Source organism: Onychomys torridus, chromosome 4 (assembly GCF_903995425.1).
Source record: "Onychomys torridus chromosome 4, mOncTor1.1, whole genome shotgun sequence".
Classification (NCBI taxonomy): Eukaryota; Metazoa; Chordata; class Mammalia; order Rodentia; family Cricetidae; genus Onychomys; species Onychomys torridus.
Window position 1 is genome coordinate 87,790,892 of NC_050446.1, and position 21,648 is coordinate 87,812,539.

At 40.1% G+C, this 21,648-nt stretch overlaps 1 protein-coding gene across 4 annotated transcripts in view; it reads left to right on the forward strand.

Moving 5' to 3' along the window:
- Positions 1–21,648, forward strand: part of Fmn1 (formin 1) — a 365,829-nt gene that overhangs the window by 262,787 nt on the left and 81,394 nt on the right. The window contains exon 1 of one of the 4 annotated variants that reach the window (XM_036185306.1): positions 9,790–9,908. The exons of the other annotated variants lie outside the window; for them this stretch is intronic. Coding sequence (XP_036041199.1) covers positions 9,806–9,908 — 103 coding nt within the window. The 5' untranslated portion in view covers positions 9,790–9,805. Of the gene's footprint in view, positions 1–9,789; positions 9,909–21,648 lie in introns of those variants that run through there. 4 annotated transcript variants of the gene reach the window in all.

Below are 21,648 nucleotides of genomic sequence, written 5' to 3' on the forward strand. Positions count from 1 at the left end.
GGTCTCTGTGAGAGAACCTGGGGGTATCCAATTTGGTTAGAGTGAATAGCCAGCAAGCACCAGGATCCTCCTGTCCCTTCTTCCTGGCACTGAGATTAGAGGTGTGTGCTGCCATGCCTGGAGTTGTTTTTTTTTTTTTTTTTTATAATTGAAATAAGATTTAAAAAAAAAATACACTATATCCTGATTACAATTTTCTCTCTCCCAACTTCTCTCAGATCCTCCCCACTTCTCTACTCACTCAAATGCACACCCTTTCTCTCTCTCATTAGAATGTAGATAGGCATCAAGAAAATAATCATAGTAATAATTAATAATAACAAAATAAACCAGAATAGGACAAAACAAACAAAGAGCCAAAGGAAAAGCACAAGAAACGCATATAGACTCTGAGACACACATATTTACATACATAAAAATCCATAAAACAAAATAGGAAATCATAATATATAAGCAAAAGATCTGTAAGGTAAAAAGGAAAAAAATGCTCAAAGTATTGTGAGACAAAAAAATATCTCCAACCATACAGTTGAGTTGGGTTTGTGTTGGCCATCTACTGCTAGGCATGAGGCATGCCCCTAAGTGAGGTTTGTCTAGTGATTTCATTGAAGAAAACTAATTTTTCCTTTGTAAATGGTTATCAGTTGGGGATACTTCTGGGTTAGGGATGGGGGCATGTGTTCACTTTCCCTCTCATCATTAGGGCCCCAAGTGGTGATATGTGTTCCCGCAAATATTGTGCACCCTAATAAACTTATCTGGGGTCAGAGAACAACAGAACATATCGATATAGAGGCCAGAAAATGGTGGCCTTTAATCCTATCACTTGGGAGGCAGAGATCCATCCAGATCTCTGTGAGTTTAAAGCCACACTGGAAACAGCCAGGCATGGTGACTCATGCCTTTAATCCCAGGAAATGATGGCAGAAAGCAAGTATTTAAGGCCTGAGGACTAGGAACTAGAGCTGGTTAAGCTTCAGGCTTTCAAGAAGCAGTTCAGCTGAGATCCATTTGCATGAGGACTCAGAGGCTTCCAGTCTGAGGAAACAGGATCTGCTGAGGAAGTGGCGAGGTGAGGAAGCTGTGGATGGTTCTGCTTCTCTGATCTTCCAGAGTTCACCCCAATTCCTGGCTTTGGGTTTGATTTTATTAATAAGAACTTTTAAGATTCCTGCAACAACTGCATCCAGCCTAGACCTGTATAAGGTCTGTGCCATGCCTTGCTTTTTTCACCTTTGTGCTAGGGATTGAACTCAGGTCCTCATGTTTGTGTGGCAAGCATTTTGCTGACTGAGGCATCTTCCTAGCCCCGCCCATTTGTAGGCATTTCTAGTTCTCATGTCCTTATTTTGTACTAACCAGATTAGTCCAGGACTACTGGTCAATCCTCTGTTTGGATGAGCCTCAAACTTGAGCCTTCTACCTCAAAATCTTAATTATAAGCAGATATAAGTGCATATATGAAGCCCAATAGCAAGAAAGCCTTCCTTTTTGAATGTCTTTTTAACTATAGTCAATAGGTTATCATGTGAAATAGTAAATTTATTCATTCATGTTGCTCTGTGTTTTTCCAAGACTCTTCACATGGTGAAACAATGCTCACATTTTAATTTTAAATGTAGCTTATAGTATAACTTTTAATATAGTAGAAATAGTTCAATTATTTGAATATGTATGTGTGATTTTTATACTTACAACTTGGGTTTTTATTTGTTTGGTTTTTCAAGACAGGGTTTCTCTGTGTAGCCCTGGTTGTTCTGGAACTCACTTTGTAGACCAGAATGTCCTAAAACTCAGAGATTTGCCTGCCTCTGCCTCCTGAGTACTGGGATTAAAGGTGTGTACCACCACTACCCAGTTATAACTTAGTTTAAAAGCATAAATTATGGTCCACTCTCAGTGGATAGATTAGTGAGATTAAGGATTTAGGAAAGATTAAAGATGTGTTGATTTAAACAAACCAGCTAAATTGTCTACACATTAGGAAAGCTTTCCTATTCAATAGCACACAGTAAATAACCTATCAACAGTCCTGTGAGGTAGAAACAACCATGTCATTGCCAAGGAGCTAATAAACTTAGTAAAGAAGTCAAGTACCACTCCAGAGGCATCACTAGGAACTGTGAGTGGATCTGATTCTGGGGGAGTATCACCCCCAGTGCAGAGTCATATGCCTGCCTACCATCAGTCAGATATGAGGAAAGAGCCAAAGCATTTTTGAGAAATGTAAGCTCTCACAAAGCTGCTCTCCATTTGCAGCCCTCTTCAGAATGCTCGCAGAGAATATTGCTGTCCCACTAGACAGGGGATGCAAGTTATGGGAAACAAATAAGAGCTCAGGATCACAAGTGATACAGAGAGAAAACCTTCAAATGAGGTCAGAACATGGGGTCAGAGAGAAGATTCTTAACAAGTGTTTAGTTAATGCATCCAGTGCACCCAAACATCATAAGTATAACAAAAAAAAGTCCTTAATGACCGGTGAATAAATCCATTTATGATAATCCATTTAATGATAATAAATCTATTTAATGATAAACACATGGGGGAAAAGCAATTTTTGACAAAAGGAACCATTGTAAGAGGCAGTAGAATGTTGGGTGATGGAGGTGGAGAGGAGAGAGTAGAGGGAAGAGAATGCCATCATTTGTATTACACAAAGAAACCTAAAAAGGACCAATAGTTGTACAGTAAAATACCAAAATGATCATCTTATATTGGTGAAAAGCCATTGCCACTGAAGAGAAAGATCTAACAGGCTAAAGAAAGGGAGACCTTTGCCTGCATGGTACTTATTCTGTAAACTAGATATGTATATAACGTTTATTTGCAACCCTTCCCCATGAAGAACGATAAACCAATTCACTCTAAGTGATCGGCAGCTATGTTTCAATGATGCATTGCTGGACTGGGATTCAGGAGGCTCTGGTCCTGATATCTACTGACCACAGGATAAGCTATACAAGTTTGACACATTCCTTGCCTCTGTGAAATCCAGCTGAAACAATGAAGCTATCATATTCCTCTACCATGTTCAACTCAGACGAATACTGGAAGGTCCAGGCGAGATGACCTGTGGAAAGTACTGCAGGTATCAGATGAAGGTAGTGCTTAAACCAATCTAGAAGCTAAAGATTTAGAGTTTGCTCAGTGCACACTGGTATGTCTTACAAGAGATGTGGGGAATTGACCTATTAGGACAAACCTCACTCATTTACCACCTTTTAGGAAGCACTAGAAGATTTGAGTTGAATGATTATTGACCATGCATAATTTATTAGCTCCTTGCTCCTTTGCAGCCTCTTTGTCCATGGCAGAAGTTTACTAAGTATGAACTCTGGTACAAGACTGGATACATTAGCCAGAGTCCTGACCATGTTGCCATGGTGTTAAAAATATTTAGTCTTGCAAGCAAAGTCTTAGAAATAATTTTTAAAAAAACTTTGATATGATTTATTTTTGTAAAATGATTTCAACAAAACAGGCCTTAAGGAACTGGGATAAGTGTTTCAGAAAGTCTGTGGGTGTAAAAGGTTGAGGGCACTGTGACTTCTGAGGCAAAGCATTCAATTAAGTGTGGCGTGGTGGGTAAAGGTCACACATTTCCCGAATGGAATGCCTTCAAAGATGAATTATACAGAAAGGAGAGAGGATTCTGAAACTGAGACTTGATCCATCCATTTAATTAATGGAAGATGTTTGTGTTTCCCTTTGAAGCCATGATGGTGCCACCACAAGGTAGGAAGGATGAGTTGATTGAATTGTATCATCCTGGCTTCCTCCTCACAGTTTGCTCCCTCTGTTTCACTCACTATTCATAAATCAGCATGGTTAACAGAGTTTAGTTAGTTATTTTGTTTGTTTGTTTTTCATTGACAAGAAGCATAAAATAAAAGCTACTTTTTTTTGGAAAAGTCTGAGTCAGAAGTCCTGAATTCAAATCTTTGATTTATAAACGGTGTAACCCTTGGCAAGTCATTTGGTTTTCTCACCTTCCAGTATCCAGGTACTAAAATAAAGGCAGTACTACTCACTCTCATGATTTTTATACAATTTATAGGACCAAATGAAGGCAATCCCTTTGTCCAATATGAGCACAATATATATTATTTTCGATTCCCCTCGTGCCTTTGCATATGGTGTTTTTTTGTTTGTTTGTTTGTTTGTTTTAGTAAATGCACTCTCTTCTGTCACCTGCTCTATGTATGTATTTATTTAACATGACATTTTTAGTTATTCTATATTGTGCCCATTGGGACCTGCCACATGTTCAGTGTTCACTCAGTATTTGCTGTGTGAATGAATAATCAAATCAATAGTGATAGAAATGACTCCATTTCAGATAATTGCTGTCCTAGTTAGTTTTTTATACACTCAACACAATTGGGAGTCATTTTGGGAAGAGGAAACCCTGATTGGCCTGTGGGCAAGCTTGTGGGGGCATTTTCTTGATAATGGCTGATGTGGTAGAGCCCAGCTCACTGTAGGTGGTGCCACCCATGGACAGTGGTCTTGAGTTGTACAAGAAAACAGGTTGAACAAGCTGTGGGGAGCAAGCCAGTAAGCAGCGTCCCTCCATGGCCACTGCTTCAGCTCCTGCCTCTAGGATCCTGCCTTGACTTCCCTCAATAGTTGACTGTTAACTGGAATTATAAGAACTACTTTTAGCCATGGATTTTGTCACACCAATAAAAGCTAAGACAATTGCTAACTTTGCTCTTGGACAGAAATTAGATTAATTCCTTATTGCCAGAGATATCAACAAGCCTCAATAGATTAACACTTTTAAGAAACAAACTTTAAAGCTATTCAAAAGGAAGAATGGTGGATTAGAGAGATGGTGAGTCCTTCAGCTACTGACAATTAGAAGACTGTAACTGTAGAAAGGTATCAATAGAAGTTGCTAGATAATTTTGAAGATACATTCCAACTCTGAGATTGTAAGATTGTTATTGTCTTGTTGTCTTAGTGTACTCTACAAAACTCTTATTCAGTGGGTTGTTAAGTTCATCTCTAGACTTAAGTAACTTGTAATAACTGAAAACCCCAGGGATTCTAAACATTTAAAGGATATAAAAGCCAACTGTAAAATTATATCAGGCTCAGATCTCAGGTGTTCTCTTTATAAATAGCTCTCAAAGAACAATTCTTGAAGTAATCCATGCTTCAAGTATTCTAGCTTTGATAATACCTAGACATGGAATTCATATCCATTGTAGTTAGTCAATAAGGAAAAACATGGCCAAAGTGAGTAATCATAGAATATGATACTTGTATCCCTCACTCTTTAGTCTTTACCAAGTTAAAGGACATCATTTAACAGTATTTGACAATGAGGCATTTCCTTAGCTGTGGTTCATTGTAGCCTTCCAAGGTTTCCTGACATAGTCTATATCCATTGCAGATTTTTGCATTTAAAGTAGGATGATGACTCACAGATGCCACAGAAAACCTTCTCAATGTTGAGAGTTGTCCTCAATCTTTAAAACTTGTCTTTCTCATGCCTTTATATTTTTTTATTTTTGGAATAATTTTAACTGATTAGAAAAGTCACAATAATGTTATGAGGTAGTTCTCATAGAGCCGTCACCCAACCTCCACAGTCTTATCACCTTGTATTGCTGTGATGTGTTTACCAAAACTAAGAAGCCAGCATTGATACATTTCTATCACCAGATTCACTGTTTCTATGGAACTCACTACATTTTCCATCTGCACCCTCTTCCTGTCCCAGGATCATTGCACTATGTATGCTGCTGTGGCTCCCTATTCTCCATTGATCTCCTATACCTATATTTATCAATAGCATTTCATCTATTTCAGTTAAATGTAGACAAGCAGAACTTTTACACAGCCATACATCTAGAGTAATCAAAATAACCAAATTATATAAATGCAGTTAAAAGAGCAACTGGAACAAACAACTCTGGAAAGAATGCAGCTCCTCTTAATAGTGATAAACTCAGTGATAGGTAGACAAGGAAACCAGAAAGCAGCCCATGAACTGCAAGCTTTTAACCTGAGCAGGAATCGGGAAGTGGAGGACTGGAAAAGTGTCATTCACTTGGCAAGTTTGGTAAAATAAGAGGAAGGAGGTGTTCATAAAGTCACAGTAGTATAATGGTTTAGCCATTCTTCCATAGAAGTAGACCAAAGTCTGAGACAGGAAGCAGTAAGACCAGGATCATCCAGGCAGGCCTGATACTGGAGTCTCAGTTGCCAAGCTAGTGCTCAAGCAACAGCATCAGAAACTTGTATTAGGTCCAAATATTTTCTAAATAGAAGAAGATCTGTGGGTGGTTTTGTGAATACCAAAATATTTTCCCACCCAAGTAAATTGTGTATCTTGAACTGTGTGGAAGATTCCCACAGCACAAGTGAAATCTCTTTGTGTCAGAAAACCAAATGAACAGTTAGGAAGAGACCTCTTTATTCAGAGCAAATGGAGTTGGAGCATTACCTAGTGTCTTTATTCCTAGATTCACCCCCAGGTTTCTCGGATTTAGCTAGATAGAGGCCCTGGGCTATGGCTCTGCCTTTTAGTTATCCAGGGGAAGCTCAGTGGATCTACATGGTAACTGGCAACCCTAGTTCTGATGGTTGTCATGCCATGTAGTAATCACACCTCTTGCTAGGCCTTCAGTTTCCTATTTTTTCTATTTAAAATAAAAGGATCCCCAGGATGACACGTGGAGGTTTGGCTCATGTCTCCCTAGTGCCTTTAGAGTCCCCGAGGCACTTGCACAAGTGGCCCACTTCCCCAGAGACATTACAGTGCGAGCAGGACAGCACGGTGGTGATCTGATACTCTGGGCTCAGATTCTGTCTCAGCTACTGATGATCTATATGACTTTTCTCATCCTCTCCTGAAAAAAAAAAAAAAAAAGGAGAACATGATAGAACCAAGCTCTAGGAGTTCTTGTGAGAAGTAAAGGAGAAAACAAAATGTATAAAGCCTGCTAGAGTCTTTGACACTATGGGCCATAAATATAAGGGTGATTTGATTTTAACTCTAAAGGTTAAGAACTCGCAATCATGTGAAGGAATTAGATAAAGATATATAGGTCTACATTAGAGTGGATGACCACACAGGATCGGACCACCAACCCTCTCTGCTCTGTAACATAAAGAGTAAACAACCAAGGAAAATCTAGGGTAGTGGATACCACACTAAACCTGGCAATTTGTGTTTTTAAATTACTTTTCTGGATCATGTAGATGGCTGTTAAAGAAATCCTCAAATCCCTCAGTATAAAGAAAAAAAATCTGCAGAATAGAAGGACCTTGTTTGACCTTTTCAACATGTTTATTTTTTCAGCAAATATTTATTCTAAGCACTGAGCTAACTGCTGATTTTAAATCAACTTACCGAAATATCAAGCCATTTAGAAACACATTTTAAAAACGAGTATTATTCTCACTTCTATGGAAGAAGTTTACCTTTACTTGCTTTTCAGATTTTTCTCCTGCTAGGAACAGGATCAGATTGCTTCTAAGGACAATGCTTTAACTTCCAGAGCTGACTGGGATGGGAAGATACAGGCCATATGCTCTCTGTCCTGTTCTGCAGCTTCACAAATGCATGTACAAACCCCTCACAATTACAACCACATAGAGAGCATCCACAAATACTGCTTGCTGCCTCCTCTTTTAACTGGCACTGTATTGTGGACTCGTTATGTTTTACAGTCTGAGGCCATTTTTCCCTTTGGGTTGGGATCCCCATGCAAAATAGAATAATTTAAGCTTAGTGTAAATTTTCAAACTGATGATACACGTTTTAAAATTATATTTCATCTTTAAATCCATTATAAAAGCAATTGTAAGTCACAATCTATAGTGGCAAGTTCTTAGATAGAACAGCAAAAATTAGGCAGCTAGCTATCCACTAGGAATAAATAATTGAATGGCTTGCTCAGTAGTATCACAAGTACCTGGTCATCAGACAAACTCCTGGGACTCCCCTGGCCAGCAAAAGAAAGCTTGGATGGGCCTCCTTTGCTTTAAAATTATTTCTTCAGCTCATTAGCATAAGGGCCGATATCAGTGAATTCAAGCATTTCAGACATTATTATAATACCTACCCTTTCTCAGAGAATCTTGCTGAATCTTCAAGTCAGCTGTCTCACAGCCCCTCATTCTCCCCAACACACACCACACAAATCACATATAACCACGTAATAGCCTCCACTTAAAGGTTTCACCAGCTCATCTCTCTAAGTGGACAGTCGCGAGGATTCAGACTACTAAGGGCTGTTGGACCTGTAATTCTCCTTTTGCCATAACTCAAGAGCAAGGTAGGATCCATGACAGGTTTACAGGAGAACTTTGCTTGAAATAGCTGAGGTCAGTGTCTGGAAGCTTCCCGTTAATACAACTAACAGTGTCCAACCAGGGAGACTGTCAGCCACTCTATTACCCACTCTAAACTATTTCTGATCTTCAACTTTATTTTCAAACATATCCAGAGAAATCCTGACTCCCAGCGAATTGACAATGCGCCCCCTCTTTATGTGAAGCCTTGTTTATAGGCCACAATTCTCCTGACAGATTTACAAGTGTCTGTGGAGTTTTAAAAGACGATTGCTTAACAAGCATTAAGTGAGACACATAGGACTGTGTAAATATTTTAGCTGGAATAGGGGATTTTTAAAAATGCCTGAGCCAAATATTGCATTAAATCTGACGACAGTGGCACACTGATTAGCAGTAGATGCCAGCCTTGAGTTTTGCCAGTGATTCCTGTGGCCAAGTGTAGATAGATACCAAAATCCAGCCACCAAGCTTATGAAGTGTGTTTTTTAAAAGTAACTTTCCGCACATATCCGTCTCTCTCTCTTCTTCTATGCCTTTCAGTCTTTTGACTTACATTTCCTTTATGATCTATGTAGGTGTAAACACTTCCCAGAGTAGAAGACTACAGTTTCCATAAGTACCTACAAGGGTCTGAGGTAGAGACACTGGCTCTGAGGTCAGAAAAACCGCAGCAGACTTGCAGCCATCCCAGCTGAGCAATTCAAATACTGGTTACATTTGGCTAATGAGCTTGGGGGTGTTAATCACTGGCTGCTTCTCTGTAGCCAGCTGTTGCCCTGTAGGGAGAGGACATCTCGAGATAGTGCTGCTGCCTCTTCCATCCTCTTGCTGATCTTGGTGAAAGAAGGAGGCCTGTGGCCTTCAAGATCGCTGTGTCTGTGAGAGTCTGCCACGTCTCTGGAGTAACAACTGCCATAAAGTAGGATTTTTTTTTTACTTCATTCACTAAGCAGTGAGTTCCTTGTGTGGCTCTCACGGCTGCAGAACTTCTGTGGAAGTGAGAGCTTGGCTCCATCTTTGGTGATTCTACCGGCCAGCAGCCTCGTGATTCTTACTCACGGACTTGCACTAATGATACGTACATACTTGAAGTAATTCCAGTGGGCTGCACCAAACTGCAGGCTCTGTTTCTCTTCCACAAACGGTTCAGATTGTCATACATCCAAATCATCATTTGATATTTGTTAATTGGCCAATCTGAAGATCCTAAATTTATGTGTTTATAATTATAAAAATGTATAATTGAGAAATCGTAGTGTTTGATGTAAATGTGTATGTTAGTTTTAACAACAGGATGATTAACATTTAAAATAAATATGACATTAGCATGCCCTTCTGCAAAAAAAAAAAAAAAAAAAAAAAGCTGGTTTACTGAACAGACCTCAAAACTTATGCTTTTTTGTCAACTTTTAAATATTGTTAGTTATTATCTCTTTGACTAAGTTCTTTCTTGCCTTTATCCCTACTAGAGAGCAATCACTTCACGTTCATGTTCAGACACAGTTCTAGCCTGTGGTACCCAGTCACCTCTGCAAAGTGGCACAGGAAACACAGCTTTGAAAGTTTCTCCTCTTCATCTCTCTCGAGGTCGAGTAAGTTTTGGCTATACCAAAAGCGGTTTGGCTACCATGTTTTAAGAATTCTGAAAAACGTTTGCCGACCTTACACACAACTCAGCCTGCTGCAGCCTAAAGAAGTCATCCTGAACTCACAATAAATTTGTGTGGAGAAAGCCGTGACTCAATCCCTGACTCTCTGTAGGGCTGCTTGCTGTAGAAAGGTTTTTATTGCCCAGCTCTAGGGGAATGGCTAAGTGAACTATGGTATATACAGTTGGAAAATTTTTATGACTGTAAAATACAATGCTTGTGAGTTTTATAAAATAACATAAGAAAGTGCAAATGAAATATTAGTTGAAATTATAAACGTTTTATTGCCAAGTGTAAGTATATAAAAGCTTGTGTCTTAAGGCAACCCCTGTGATGTTATAGTGAACAAGGGCTGTGATGCAGAGGCCTAGACACAGAAACATAAAAGGGAAGATGGTGGCTTGGCTCTGGCCATGGAGAAGTTTTTCCCTTTTATGTTTTGTTTTTTAAATTTTCTGTACATGTGTTTGGTACCTTTATAGTACTTTCTAGAAGCTAACTGCTCTTCTCCAGGATGAGTTCCCTTCCCCTTAGAAGCTAAGTAACTTCATGCTTAGCTCCTATCTCACATGGCTTCCCTATCTCTCTCTCTCTCTCTCTCTCTCTCTCTCTCTATCTCTATCTCTCTATCTCTCTATCTCTCTATCTCTATCTCTATCTCTATCTCTTACATACTTGTTTTAAAACAAGGTCTCATTCCACAGCCCAGCCTCAGCTAAAACTCACTTTGTAGCCCAGGCTAGCTTGCAACTCATGATCATCTGGCCTCAGCCTCCCCAGTGCAGGGCTTACTTGATCCAGCTTTCCTGTCCATGGCTTGAAACATTCTTATTTCTCTAAACTAGTCTTATAAATAGATTTATGCCAAAATATTCATGGATTCTTTGTGAAATGCTTTATCTTTCAAGTTATATAGTTAATATCTCACAAGATCTTTTGGAACTACAGTCATTAGTTCAAATGAAGGCTTCTAAAGATGGTGGTATTCCTGGAGGCCCATGCAAGGAACATATTTTAGTAAATGGCTGGATCTTTTAACACTCTATAAATCAAATCATGCCCAATCCATTTGTATTTAGGCTAGTCATGGGTAGGTGATTAATGAATATTCTTCACGATAATGTCTCACAGACCAAGGCTGCATCCATAACCACATAATCACCACAGTGGAAACTGTGACTCAGCTCTGATGTTTGATAGGAGGGTCCTATGAATAGTGTAGACAATACCGTGCAAAGGCTGTAGTCAGTGGCTGGGCTTCACAAATCTTTCCAGACGTCCTAAAGCATGTTGGCATGTCCTCACTTAGCCTTGTCACTTCTGCTTAAATTTTTTCATGCAAAATACTCACAATCATGGGACATTAAGGTGCATTTGATCTCAAGCAGCCTCCCTCAGCGAAGTGAATCAGAATCATGGGATTCCCCTGGGCTTGAGATTCCTGGTGGGTTTATTTTTACACAACATTCCTCTGGGGAAACAGGCACCCACTCTCTAGAGGCCTGTACCCCTCTGCACTTAATCAGAACAGCCCAATGGAGCATGTTTCTGTGCAAAATGATTTCTGTTCAATGAACATTTTGTGCTTTGGGTTTCGTTTCGTTTTTCTTGAAAGAGTAATGGAAGGTCCTCTTGATGGAATCCTACTCCATAAGAGGATCCCTAGAACATCTCAGGCAGTTAGGACCCCATCTTGTGTGTGTGTGTGTGTGTTTACAGGTATGTGTAGAGGCCGAAGTTGATATCACATTGTCTTCCTCAATCATTTCTTTCCCTTTTCTTGAGGCAAGGTCTCTCACCGAATCTGGAGCTTGTTGTTTTAGATAGATCAAGTAGCCAGGGGCCAAGAACCCCCTTTATCCACCTGTCTGAGCCCCAGCTCTGGAGTCACAGGTGCTCACCACCATACCCAACTTTTAAATGAGTGCTAGCAATTTGAAAGGTCTCCATGCTTGCATAGCAAATACTTTACCCACGGGGCCATCTTCCTAGCCCCGCCTGACCCAATCTGATGAAGTCCCTGACGAGGAGGAACATATTTTGGCTTACAGTTAGTTCCAAGTGGATCAGTCTATCATGGCTGGGAAGGTATGGCTGTAGAACTCCCAAGACTGGCTGTTTCCATCAACGCAGTCAGGGAGAGAACAGGAAGTGGGGCTAGACATAGAACCTCAAGTGCTTCTCCCAGTGGTCCACCTCTCCCAGCAGGGCTCCACCTATCTAATGTTACACAGCCTTCCAAACCAGCACCACAGCTGAAGACACCAATTTAAGCACATGAGCCCATGGGAGACTTTTCACGTCACCTAAAAAAAGCAAAAACAAAAACAAAACTCTCCCTGGCCTACTAAGCTTTGGCCATTCTTTTTCTAGCTTAATTGCATACATATATGGTGGCTTAACTTCATACATTCATGACTGTAGGGTCAGTCTCCACCTAGCCCACCCTTCTCCATCCTGGCATACTCCTCCTTGCCCCTGCTTCCCCGTAAGCATTGTGAAACCTCCATTGACTTCCACGGTGCAAGACTGAACAATCACTCCCTGTCCTCGTCTTCTCTGGTCCTCAGTAGCACTGTAGGGAGCGGTATGCTTTTCCCCCTTGCATACTGATTTCCTTTCCAATCATGTAATCCTGCATTCCTCATTTTCTAATTTCCGCCACAGCTGGCCTCTCCTGTAGTGTCTGCATGCCCCAGGCTGTGCCCTGTACCTCTTCTCTGCCCTGCCTGCAGTCCCTCCTTGGCAGCTGATCTCCTGCTGTGGCTTTAAATACCAGTGTTATGTCAGTGACTCCCTGGTGTGTATTTTTGTCTCAGTCATGTGCCCTCAAATGCAGGCTTTTATATACAACATGAGTGTCTAGTTAACATTTCAAATTTAACATGTCCTGAGTAATACTCTCAATTTCCCTTTTCAGTTTTGTTCACAGCACCCATCCTTACTTTAAATAAAATCTCTAGTCAAATATCTTCACAATGAGACCTTTTCTGACTTCTTTAAAGAAATCTGAAAGCCACCTATGCTTATGGTACCTTCTGATGTTCTTTTCCCATTCAGGCTGGTTCTGGTGTCTTCACTGGAACCACTCATCCCACCATATCAACTGCTGCATTGCTGGAGTCGGAGACCTCCCTCTCCTAGACACTTCAAGTCCTGAAGCTAAAATCTGGGCCCCAGGACAATAGTAAACCAAGGCGAGGAGGTGTCCCTAAGCTCTGTGAATGACTACACCACCTAGCCTACCTCCATCCAATAGCTTATGCCACTTCATCATGTTTTACTTTCATTCATGGTATTCTGCCTTCCATCACTTTCCTAGACATTTTCAACATACTTCTCAAGTTGTCTTTTCTGGGTAACCTTTCCTAGTCTAGTATGCATTAAGAAGGCCCTACCCAGTGTTTCATGACTGTTCGCTAGCTGTGCCTACTGTGTTGCACAGTGGTATACTGCAGATACCCAACACAAGCTTTGAATATATGAGTGTTTATCAAATGTGTTCTCATAGTAACTAAGGCTAAGACATCTTGCGTCCTGTGACTTAAAAGCTGCTTACTACAACATCCCTTGTCCATAGGATGCAAAGGACCATTAGAAAAGTGCATTGGTACCTGTCTTCCTCCTTATGAAGCATCTTTGCTCTGTACTGTCTCTAAGATCATTCCCATTTCTATTCACCGCCCACACCTGCAGCAAGCAATGTGAGCTCGGGAGGCTTTGGTGAAGTTGTGATGTGTCACAGAAGCCATCCTTCTCCTAGACACTGGCTCTGTCCTTTTACCCTCGCCTGTCTATAACCATCTCACCTTCTTAAGGTGAATCAAACTGTTCCTCTCCTGTGAAAGATAACATCTAGTTGCTTGAATCTAGGGTATCAAATAACACATATCCAGACTTGTATCTGAAGAAGTCCTTGCCTCCAAGAACTCACTGGAGAGTTTTGATCCATTAGAGATGTGTGATCTGTCTATTATCTGTACACACACATGTATAACAATAATTAAAGAAGAAGAGGAATGTCATGAATCTGAGAGGGAGCAAGCAGGAGCCAGCCCATTTAGGGCCATGTGGGCCGGTTGAGAAATAGAGACAAACTCTAGGGAACGCATTGTGGATGTAAATAGGGGGCTGGCATTGTCAGGTGTTACACAGCTACTTGCCTTCAATATAGGGGCAGTGAGCACAGGAAGAACAGTTCAGTAAGTACAAACAATTTAATAAATATCAGTGAATCCAAGAATCACCAGCAGGTGAAATTATGGGCAAGACATGTGATGTAGGAGGGGCCCCCTCTTCCAGATGGTCTCTGAAATGTTTTTTGCATCCTGTAGTGGAACCTGCTGCTGTCTCCCACACTAAACAGAGAAGGGGTGAACTGATGACCTGTGGACATTCTCAGTGTCTTGGTGGGGGTAAAGTTTCTTCAAGGAAAAATAAATATGCAAAAATGAATATTGGCAATTTTAAGATAGTTTGATTATAAAAGGAATTAGTCAGTGATTTATTGATTAAACCACACTTACTAGAATGGTCAGTTATCCAAAGAGTTTGTGTGGCTATTGTGATTGTCCAACTGTCCTTGGAAACAAAACCAACAGAATCCTGAATAATATACTAACTAGCCAGTATTTCCATTGTTTGACTATATTAAATAGATAAAGCCTATTTGATTTGGGGAAGTATTTACCAAATATATAAAACGTTTGTTTTTATATATTTTGTTCTTCAGATTTTTTTTTTAAGTTAGGATTTCACTGTGTGGTCCTGGCTGGCCTGGAACTCAACATGTAAACTAGACTGGCCTCAAACTCAGAGATCAGCCTCCTGGGTGTTGGGTTAAAGGTATGTGCCACCATGCTCAGCCTTAGGTTTTATATAGCAAGAAATGAAAAGTCAGACATATATTAAATAACTCCCCAGCCAGTAAAGTATATAGAAAACTGAGAATAAATAGATGAAGTGTATCTGTCACATCCAGCAATTTGGGAGGCTGAGGCAGGACCATATGGTATGTTCAGGATCATCTAGACAAGTGGTTCTCAGCCTGTGGGTCATGATCCCTCAGGGGTTACATATCAGATATCCTGCATATCAGATATTTACATCAAGATTTGTAACGGTAGAAAATTTACAGTTATGAAGTAGCAATGAAATAATTTTATGGTTGGGGTCACCACACCATAGGAACTGTATTAAAGGGTCACAGCATTAGGAAGGTTGAGAACCACTTATCTAGACAGTGGATCTTTTCTCAAAAATAAGGGAAAGAAAGATTTAAAGAGTATTCTTTTATAAAGTACAACTGTTAATGAGTATCATGTGTATTTGGACTTTGCAATGATGTTCCTAAACTGTTATTTTAGTCTTTCGTTTTTGCTATTGTTTGATAATTTGGGGTTGCCATTGTTGTTTGAGGCGATGGAGGTAGTTTGGACATTTTGAGAGAAGGTGTCAGAGTGGAACTTAGGCTGGCCCTTGAACTCATTATCCCCCTAGCCTCTGGCTCTCACGACTGCTGGATCATGGGGATACATACCACCATAACCAGCCTGATGCTAATTTTTTGAAATATGTGTGTGTGCATGTATGTGCATATGTGTACTTACATGTTTATGTGCACTGTATATACACAGGAGCCTGCAGAGGCCAGAAGAGGGCATCAGATCCTCTGGAACTCGAGTCACAGGTGGTTGTGAGCCACCATGTGGGTGCTGGGACCTGAACCTGGGTTCTCTATAAATGCAGTAGTGCTCTTAACCACTAAGTTGTCTCTGCTGTTTGTGTTTTAACTTTTAAAACGTTAACAACCTTCTAATTTATTTGTATTGATTGTGATTCTCTTGTCAAGTTCCAGTTATTTTTAGTAGAATTTTATTTGTTAGCACTTGTTGCTATATTTTGAAAATAGGTTATCATGTTTGATTTCTCAAGTATTTGTGTATCACAAGCCTTTTCCCACTTCTGGTTCACAGTTTGGATCTGACCCACATAGAGTCTGACTGTGATGAAAGTCGTAGTTGCACTGAAGATTCTCAAACCCACCTTCTAAAAGAAGCCCAAATAGGATATGTTTTTTTCACCTGTTCATTTTAGTTTCAGTTTCAATCTGACATTTAATTACCTTTTCTGTTATTTTTATGAGAGAAATATAATTCACCCATTTAAAGTGTACAATTCAAAGAAGTTTGGTATTTTCATAGAGCTGTGTAGCTATAATGAGCTTTTAAAAAGTTTTAGAGAATTTTTATTACTCTAGAGCAGTGGTTCTCAACCTTCCTAATGCTGCAGCCCTTTAATACAGTTCCTCATGTTGTCGTGACCCCCAACCATACAATTATTCCATTGCTACTTCATAACTGTAATTTCGCTGCTGTTATGAGTCTTAATGCAAACATCTGATATGCAGGATATCTGATATGTGACTCCTATGGAGATTACAACCCATAGGTTCAAAACCACTACTCTAGAAAACCATACTTCAAGTCTTAGTCAGCACCCTCCCCGCCCCCATACACACCCCTTCCTCTTCTAGCCCTAGGCAACTCTAATCTACTTTGGCTTTTGATTCTCCTTATTTAGAATACTTCAAGTAGAATCATATAATACATGGTTTTGTGGTTGGCTTCCTTCACTTAGCATAGTATTTTTAATGGGTTATCTATGTTGCACTATATATCAACATGCCATTATCTTTATGCTCAAATAATATTTTATTATTATATAAAATGCATTTATTCATTCATCAGTGGGTGGATAATTGGGTTCTTTCTACTTTATGGAATATGCCAAAGCTGTCCATTCAACATAATGTTCAATTTAACCTCAGAGGTAGAGGGACTATGTGTGTATTGGTAGAAAGTAGCACATAAATGTAAAAGTCCATGTAATAATATCTGTAGTATTATGAGATAAGTACCATCCTGATCCAGTGCGCATGTTTCTAAGCCCTGTATTTCATTTTCTAATATACAGTTGCCCATTCAAGTTTTTTAAACACTTTAGAAACAAATGTTTACTCTTGCATGAATAGTCATTAAGAGAAATAATTTGCATATGATACCAGCTAAATCCCTGAACCATAGCTGAAGGAAACATCTTTAATTGCACATAGATGGTCCACAACTGGGTCTTTGGTATACAGCTGTCTAAATGAACCTGAAAATGTGGCCTTTGGAGGGCTGCTTAGCAGAAAAAAAAATTGACAAAGCAGTGTTCTTCAAAATCTATGCTATATGGATTTCTCCTAGAATAGAATTTCCCTTTATACCTGTCCACCCATCTCTGGCCTAAGATTGTTGATAACACCAGTACTACTCATTACCACACCATGCTGTTTAATGTTTGTAGTGTGACTATGAAAACTCATGCACAAGAAAGGCATGCTGTATTTTAGGAGTTGCATCATTTGGTTTTCTTTTTAAATCAAGTTGAAATCTCTCTTTACATTGTCTTTTCTATATAGCCCTTAAATATATAATATGTGTGTGTGTGTGTGTGTGTGTGTGTGTGTGTGTGTGTGTGTGTGTATTATATATGCATGCTAGGATGTAGCTTAGTGCTAGCCCTTCTGTCTAATAGATTTAAGGCCCTGGGTCCCATCCCTAGCACTGCAGAAGAAAGGAAAGAAGGGAGGGAGGGAGGGAGATAGAGAAGATATGAAAGATAATATGGAAGACCCACAAAGCGGGACCATCTCATCTATGCCAGCTTTTAACAAGCACATGAAAATAATAGTTTATTAATTTAAAATTTGCTTTCTACTTTCTGTAGAAGTCTATGTGTTGCTGCTATCCAAAGTAAGATACACTGTTTTTGTTCGAGCATATTATATTGGGAATAATGTTCAGGTGGAAGCTAACATCATTATAAAGTGTGTAGGTTAAACTGTTATGCAGATTTTTATTTCTAAATACACTTTCACTTAAAGTTTATTTTAACAAAAGTATGTTTTGGAGAATAAAGCTAAAAAAATGCTCATTTTTAAAGAAAACCCACATATGCATGTATTACTTGATGTGTGAAAAGCACTAGGCAAGAATATTTTGCTTCCTGTTACTAAAATGATGAGGGTACAGGTGTGTCACAGGAGAGAAGAAGCCATATGTTTGCATGCAGTTCTAATTACTAGGTACAGCAATCACTATGTGCTATTTAAGAAGCATCAGTGGCCACTCCCTGCAGTGTCCAAGGGAAAGAGATTAGTCTAGTTTGGTCACTGATATCTCACCAATACCTAGTCCAATTTCATGCATATTATAGGCATTTGATAAGTTGATGTATTTATTCAATGAATTCCTTTGTAATGTACTTCTTCAACAAGCATCATAGGCTCCTTTTTCAGCCTGAGTCCAATTTCTCTCTCTCACCTAAACAACACGAAAATGTGCTATAAGCAAATATTTGATATGTTGCTATGACAATCCTTGATGCTGGTCCTTCGAGCATGAAGACTGTGGAAAAAGGCCAATATTAATAAAACTTAAGAATGAGTAGAGCTGATACAGAACCATGGAACCATGGGAGTTCCTAATTGGGAATTAGGTAATCAGAGAGAAGACGATTCCAAATTAAAAAACCATAAATCCTAAGTAAAATGTATTCTGGCTTTGCCACATCCTGTATACAATCCCCAGTTAAACACACACATGGGTTGGGGATTTAGCTCAGTGGTAGAGTGCTTGCGGAGCAAGCGCAAGGCCCTGGGTTCGATCCTCAGCTCAAAAAAAAAAAAGCTTTAAACACACACACACACACACACACACACACACACACACACACACACACACACACACTGGATTATGACTTAACTGAGTCCTTATAGCCGTCTCAAAGTAATTAATAATAGTTTCCCATGTACTTCGATACAAAAATACATATGATTTTTGACCAATTTTATCAGAGTTGCTTCTATGTCCTTCTAACCTATTTTTGCTTTTTAACATGCCTCAATGAACTTCATTTTTATGAGTCACAAGTCAAAAATAGTTAATAACCAATCTGAGTTTAGAAGTTTGACATTTGAAATCCTAAAACATTCAAGAACATACTTTTTTTTCACTGCAAGAAGTCACAAGTACAAGACTTAAATGGGAGTCTGATTTTAGTTGTTCTCTATTATTCCAAATGTATCAGTTTACATTTCCCTGTTACAATAACCACTTATTAGTAGTCAACTTTAGAAACTAATGTTTTTTATAGTTGAAAGTTTTACAGAGAGAAAAAAAAGGCAGACTTGGTTGGTTTTAATGTTGGAGGTCCTGGCACAGACTGTGTTTAAGGCAACTTTGGTGGTCTGGCAAGATTGTATAGTAGTCTTCTGGTTGGACAATGAGTGGCATTTACGAATTTGTCCATGACCTCTCTTCTTTGTGCGCCTCCAGTCTCCAGTGTCATCATTAATTAGTCTTAGGTCTCCCGTTTGTCTGTTAGAAAGCGTCTCGGGTAAGCCAAGTTAATAAATTGGAGTGTGTGAGCTGCTGGCCACCGGAACATGCAACTGTGCAAGGGCAGTTGGAGGGCAGCCTTCTCCTTTGATCCCAGGGAGAAGTTTAATTCTAGCAGGCCGCATGGGAGCCCCAGCCTGTGGGAGTGCAGAGACGTCCTCCGAGCAGACCCATGGGACTGCTGTCATTTGTACTGGTTTTAATTTTCTAATTTCAAAACCAGGAGGCTCGGAGATGTGGGGGATGATTTCACAAGCTAGCTCACCTTTTTGGGGAGGTGTGTGTGTGGCGGGAAGAATCTTCAGTGGATTCTCACAATAGGTGGCAGGATCTCAGCAAGGGAAGGAGAGGCATTGCTCCCATCTTCTAAACTGGAGATCTGGGCTGTGCCATTCCCCTGTAAACTGAGCACACAGCTTCCTCAGCATTTAGTCTCTAGCCGTCACCCTGTAATCTTCCCACTGGGAAATGTTTCCAAGTTTGCTAGCGCCTAATAATAAATAGTCTTTTTCAAAGTTGCTTGCTAATGCTTCACGTTCTACAAACTACTTTTATGCCTACTATCTCATGTCCTACAGAAAGGAAGGTGTCCTCGTTTTCCGATAAGACAAAAAGCCACAGCACACCTGAGCCCAGGGAAGTCCTGGTCCAGGCACATACTTTTTCCAGCTCTGTGACATGGCTCATAAAGTTTGAACAGTTTTGTGGGTATCCCATCTGTCACTGCTTCCAGGACAAAGAAGAGCTGCAATAACCAATCTCTTCAATTCAGGAGAAGTAGAGGCCACACTTTGGTGACTCTAGACACAAGTTCTTCCTTAAGCTTTACTTTGATTAGAAGAAGTAACCTTCAAGGAACCAACCTCATGCTTTCAGTTATATCTCATTTTCTAAATTGATAGCATGACATATTATTTGTGCTCATAAAAATGGTTCTGAAATTTGCTACTAGAACTTGAATGTCACTGAGGGTTTTTTGGACTTAAAGAACTAGGAGTTTATGCTGTGAGAAACCACATGGCTTCATGTATTCTCAGAGTCCCAACTGCATATCAGGAGAAAAGTATGCCTCCCCAAAAGTCCATTGTCAAGTGATGACTCAAAGCGGAGATCATTCCAAGTTTATTTGACCAATTGCCTGTGCATTGATGTCCTCTAGAAATGCCCGGTCAGCATGACCATCTTTGCCACCGTGCTTATGCCTTGTGGGATGAGTAGATGAGGGCCAGTGCCAGGGTCGTTAAAGTTCACTAAAGTTGGGATCTGGGGAGGTGACACAGCCAGTGAAGTGCTTGCCAGATACATATGAGGACCTACACTCAGCTCACCAGTACCCATCTAAAAGCCAGGCATGGCAGTACTGGCCAGTGTAGAATGAAGTGTTAAATGGTCTTATTAATAAAAAAAACCCAGAGCCATATATTGGGGTTAAAACCTGAGAGATCAGAGGTATAACCACACCTCACCAACTCCGCAGCTTCCAAGGAGACCTACTTCTGCATACCCATGCCTATATGCCTTTCTGTCCTGCCAACTCATTTCCTCTGTCTGCCCAGCTACATCACTTCCTCTTCCTGCCCAGCTCTGTTACTTCCAGTCTGTCTGTACAGACCTCCAGACCTTTAGGGTTAACTAGTGCTGGAATTTATGGTGTGTGTCACCATTCCTGGCTCTGTTCCTAGTGTGGCCTTGAACTCACAGAGATCTAGACAGATCCTTGCCTCCTGAGTAATAGGATTAAAGGCATGTGCTACCATTGCCTGACTTCCATGTTTACTCTAGTAGCTGGCTTTTCCCTCTGATCCTCAGATAAACTTTATTGGGGGACACAGATAAAATATCACCACAGGCCTGTATTTCCACTGTTCAGAAAATCAGACACATACTGGGGACTCGGGCAAACCTTTGGTTCAGTGAGAGACCCTGTCTCCAAAAATAAGATGGAGAGTGGAGAAAAGATAATCAGTGTCAACCTCTGGCCTCAACATGCATGCACATACACATAAACACACACATTGAACACACACACACACACACACACACACACACACACACACACACACATTGAAAATACACAGACAAATGATTTTTTTAAATACACTGATCCCTTTTAGATGGACTTGGGATCACCCATTATGGCTTTCTCTTCCTTTAGCCCTACCCTGATTCCATACTCCAGATTTGTTTATCCTGCCTTGTAAAGTGTGTTCCAGTTCTGTCTACAACCTCCTCTCCTC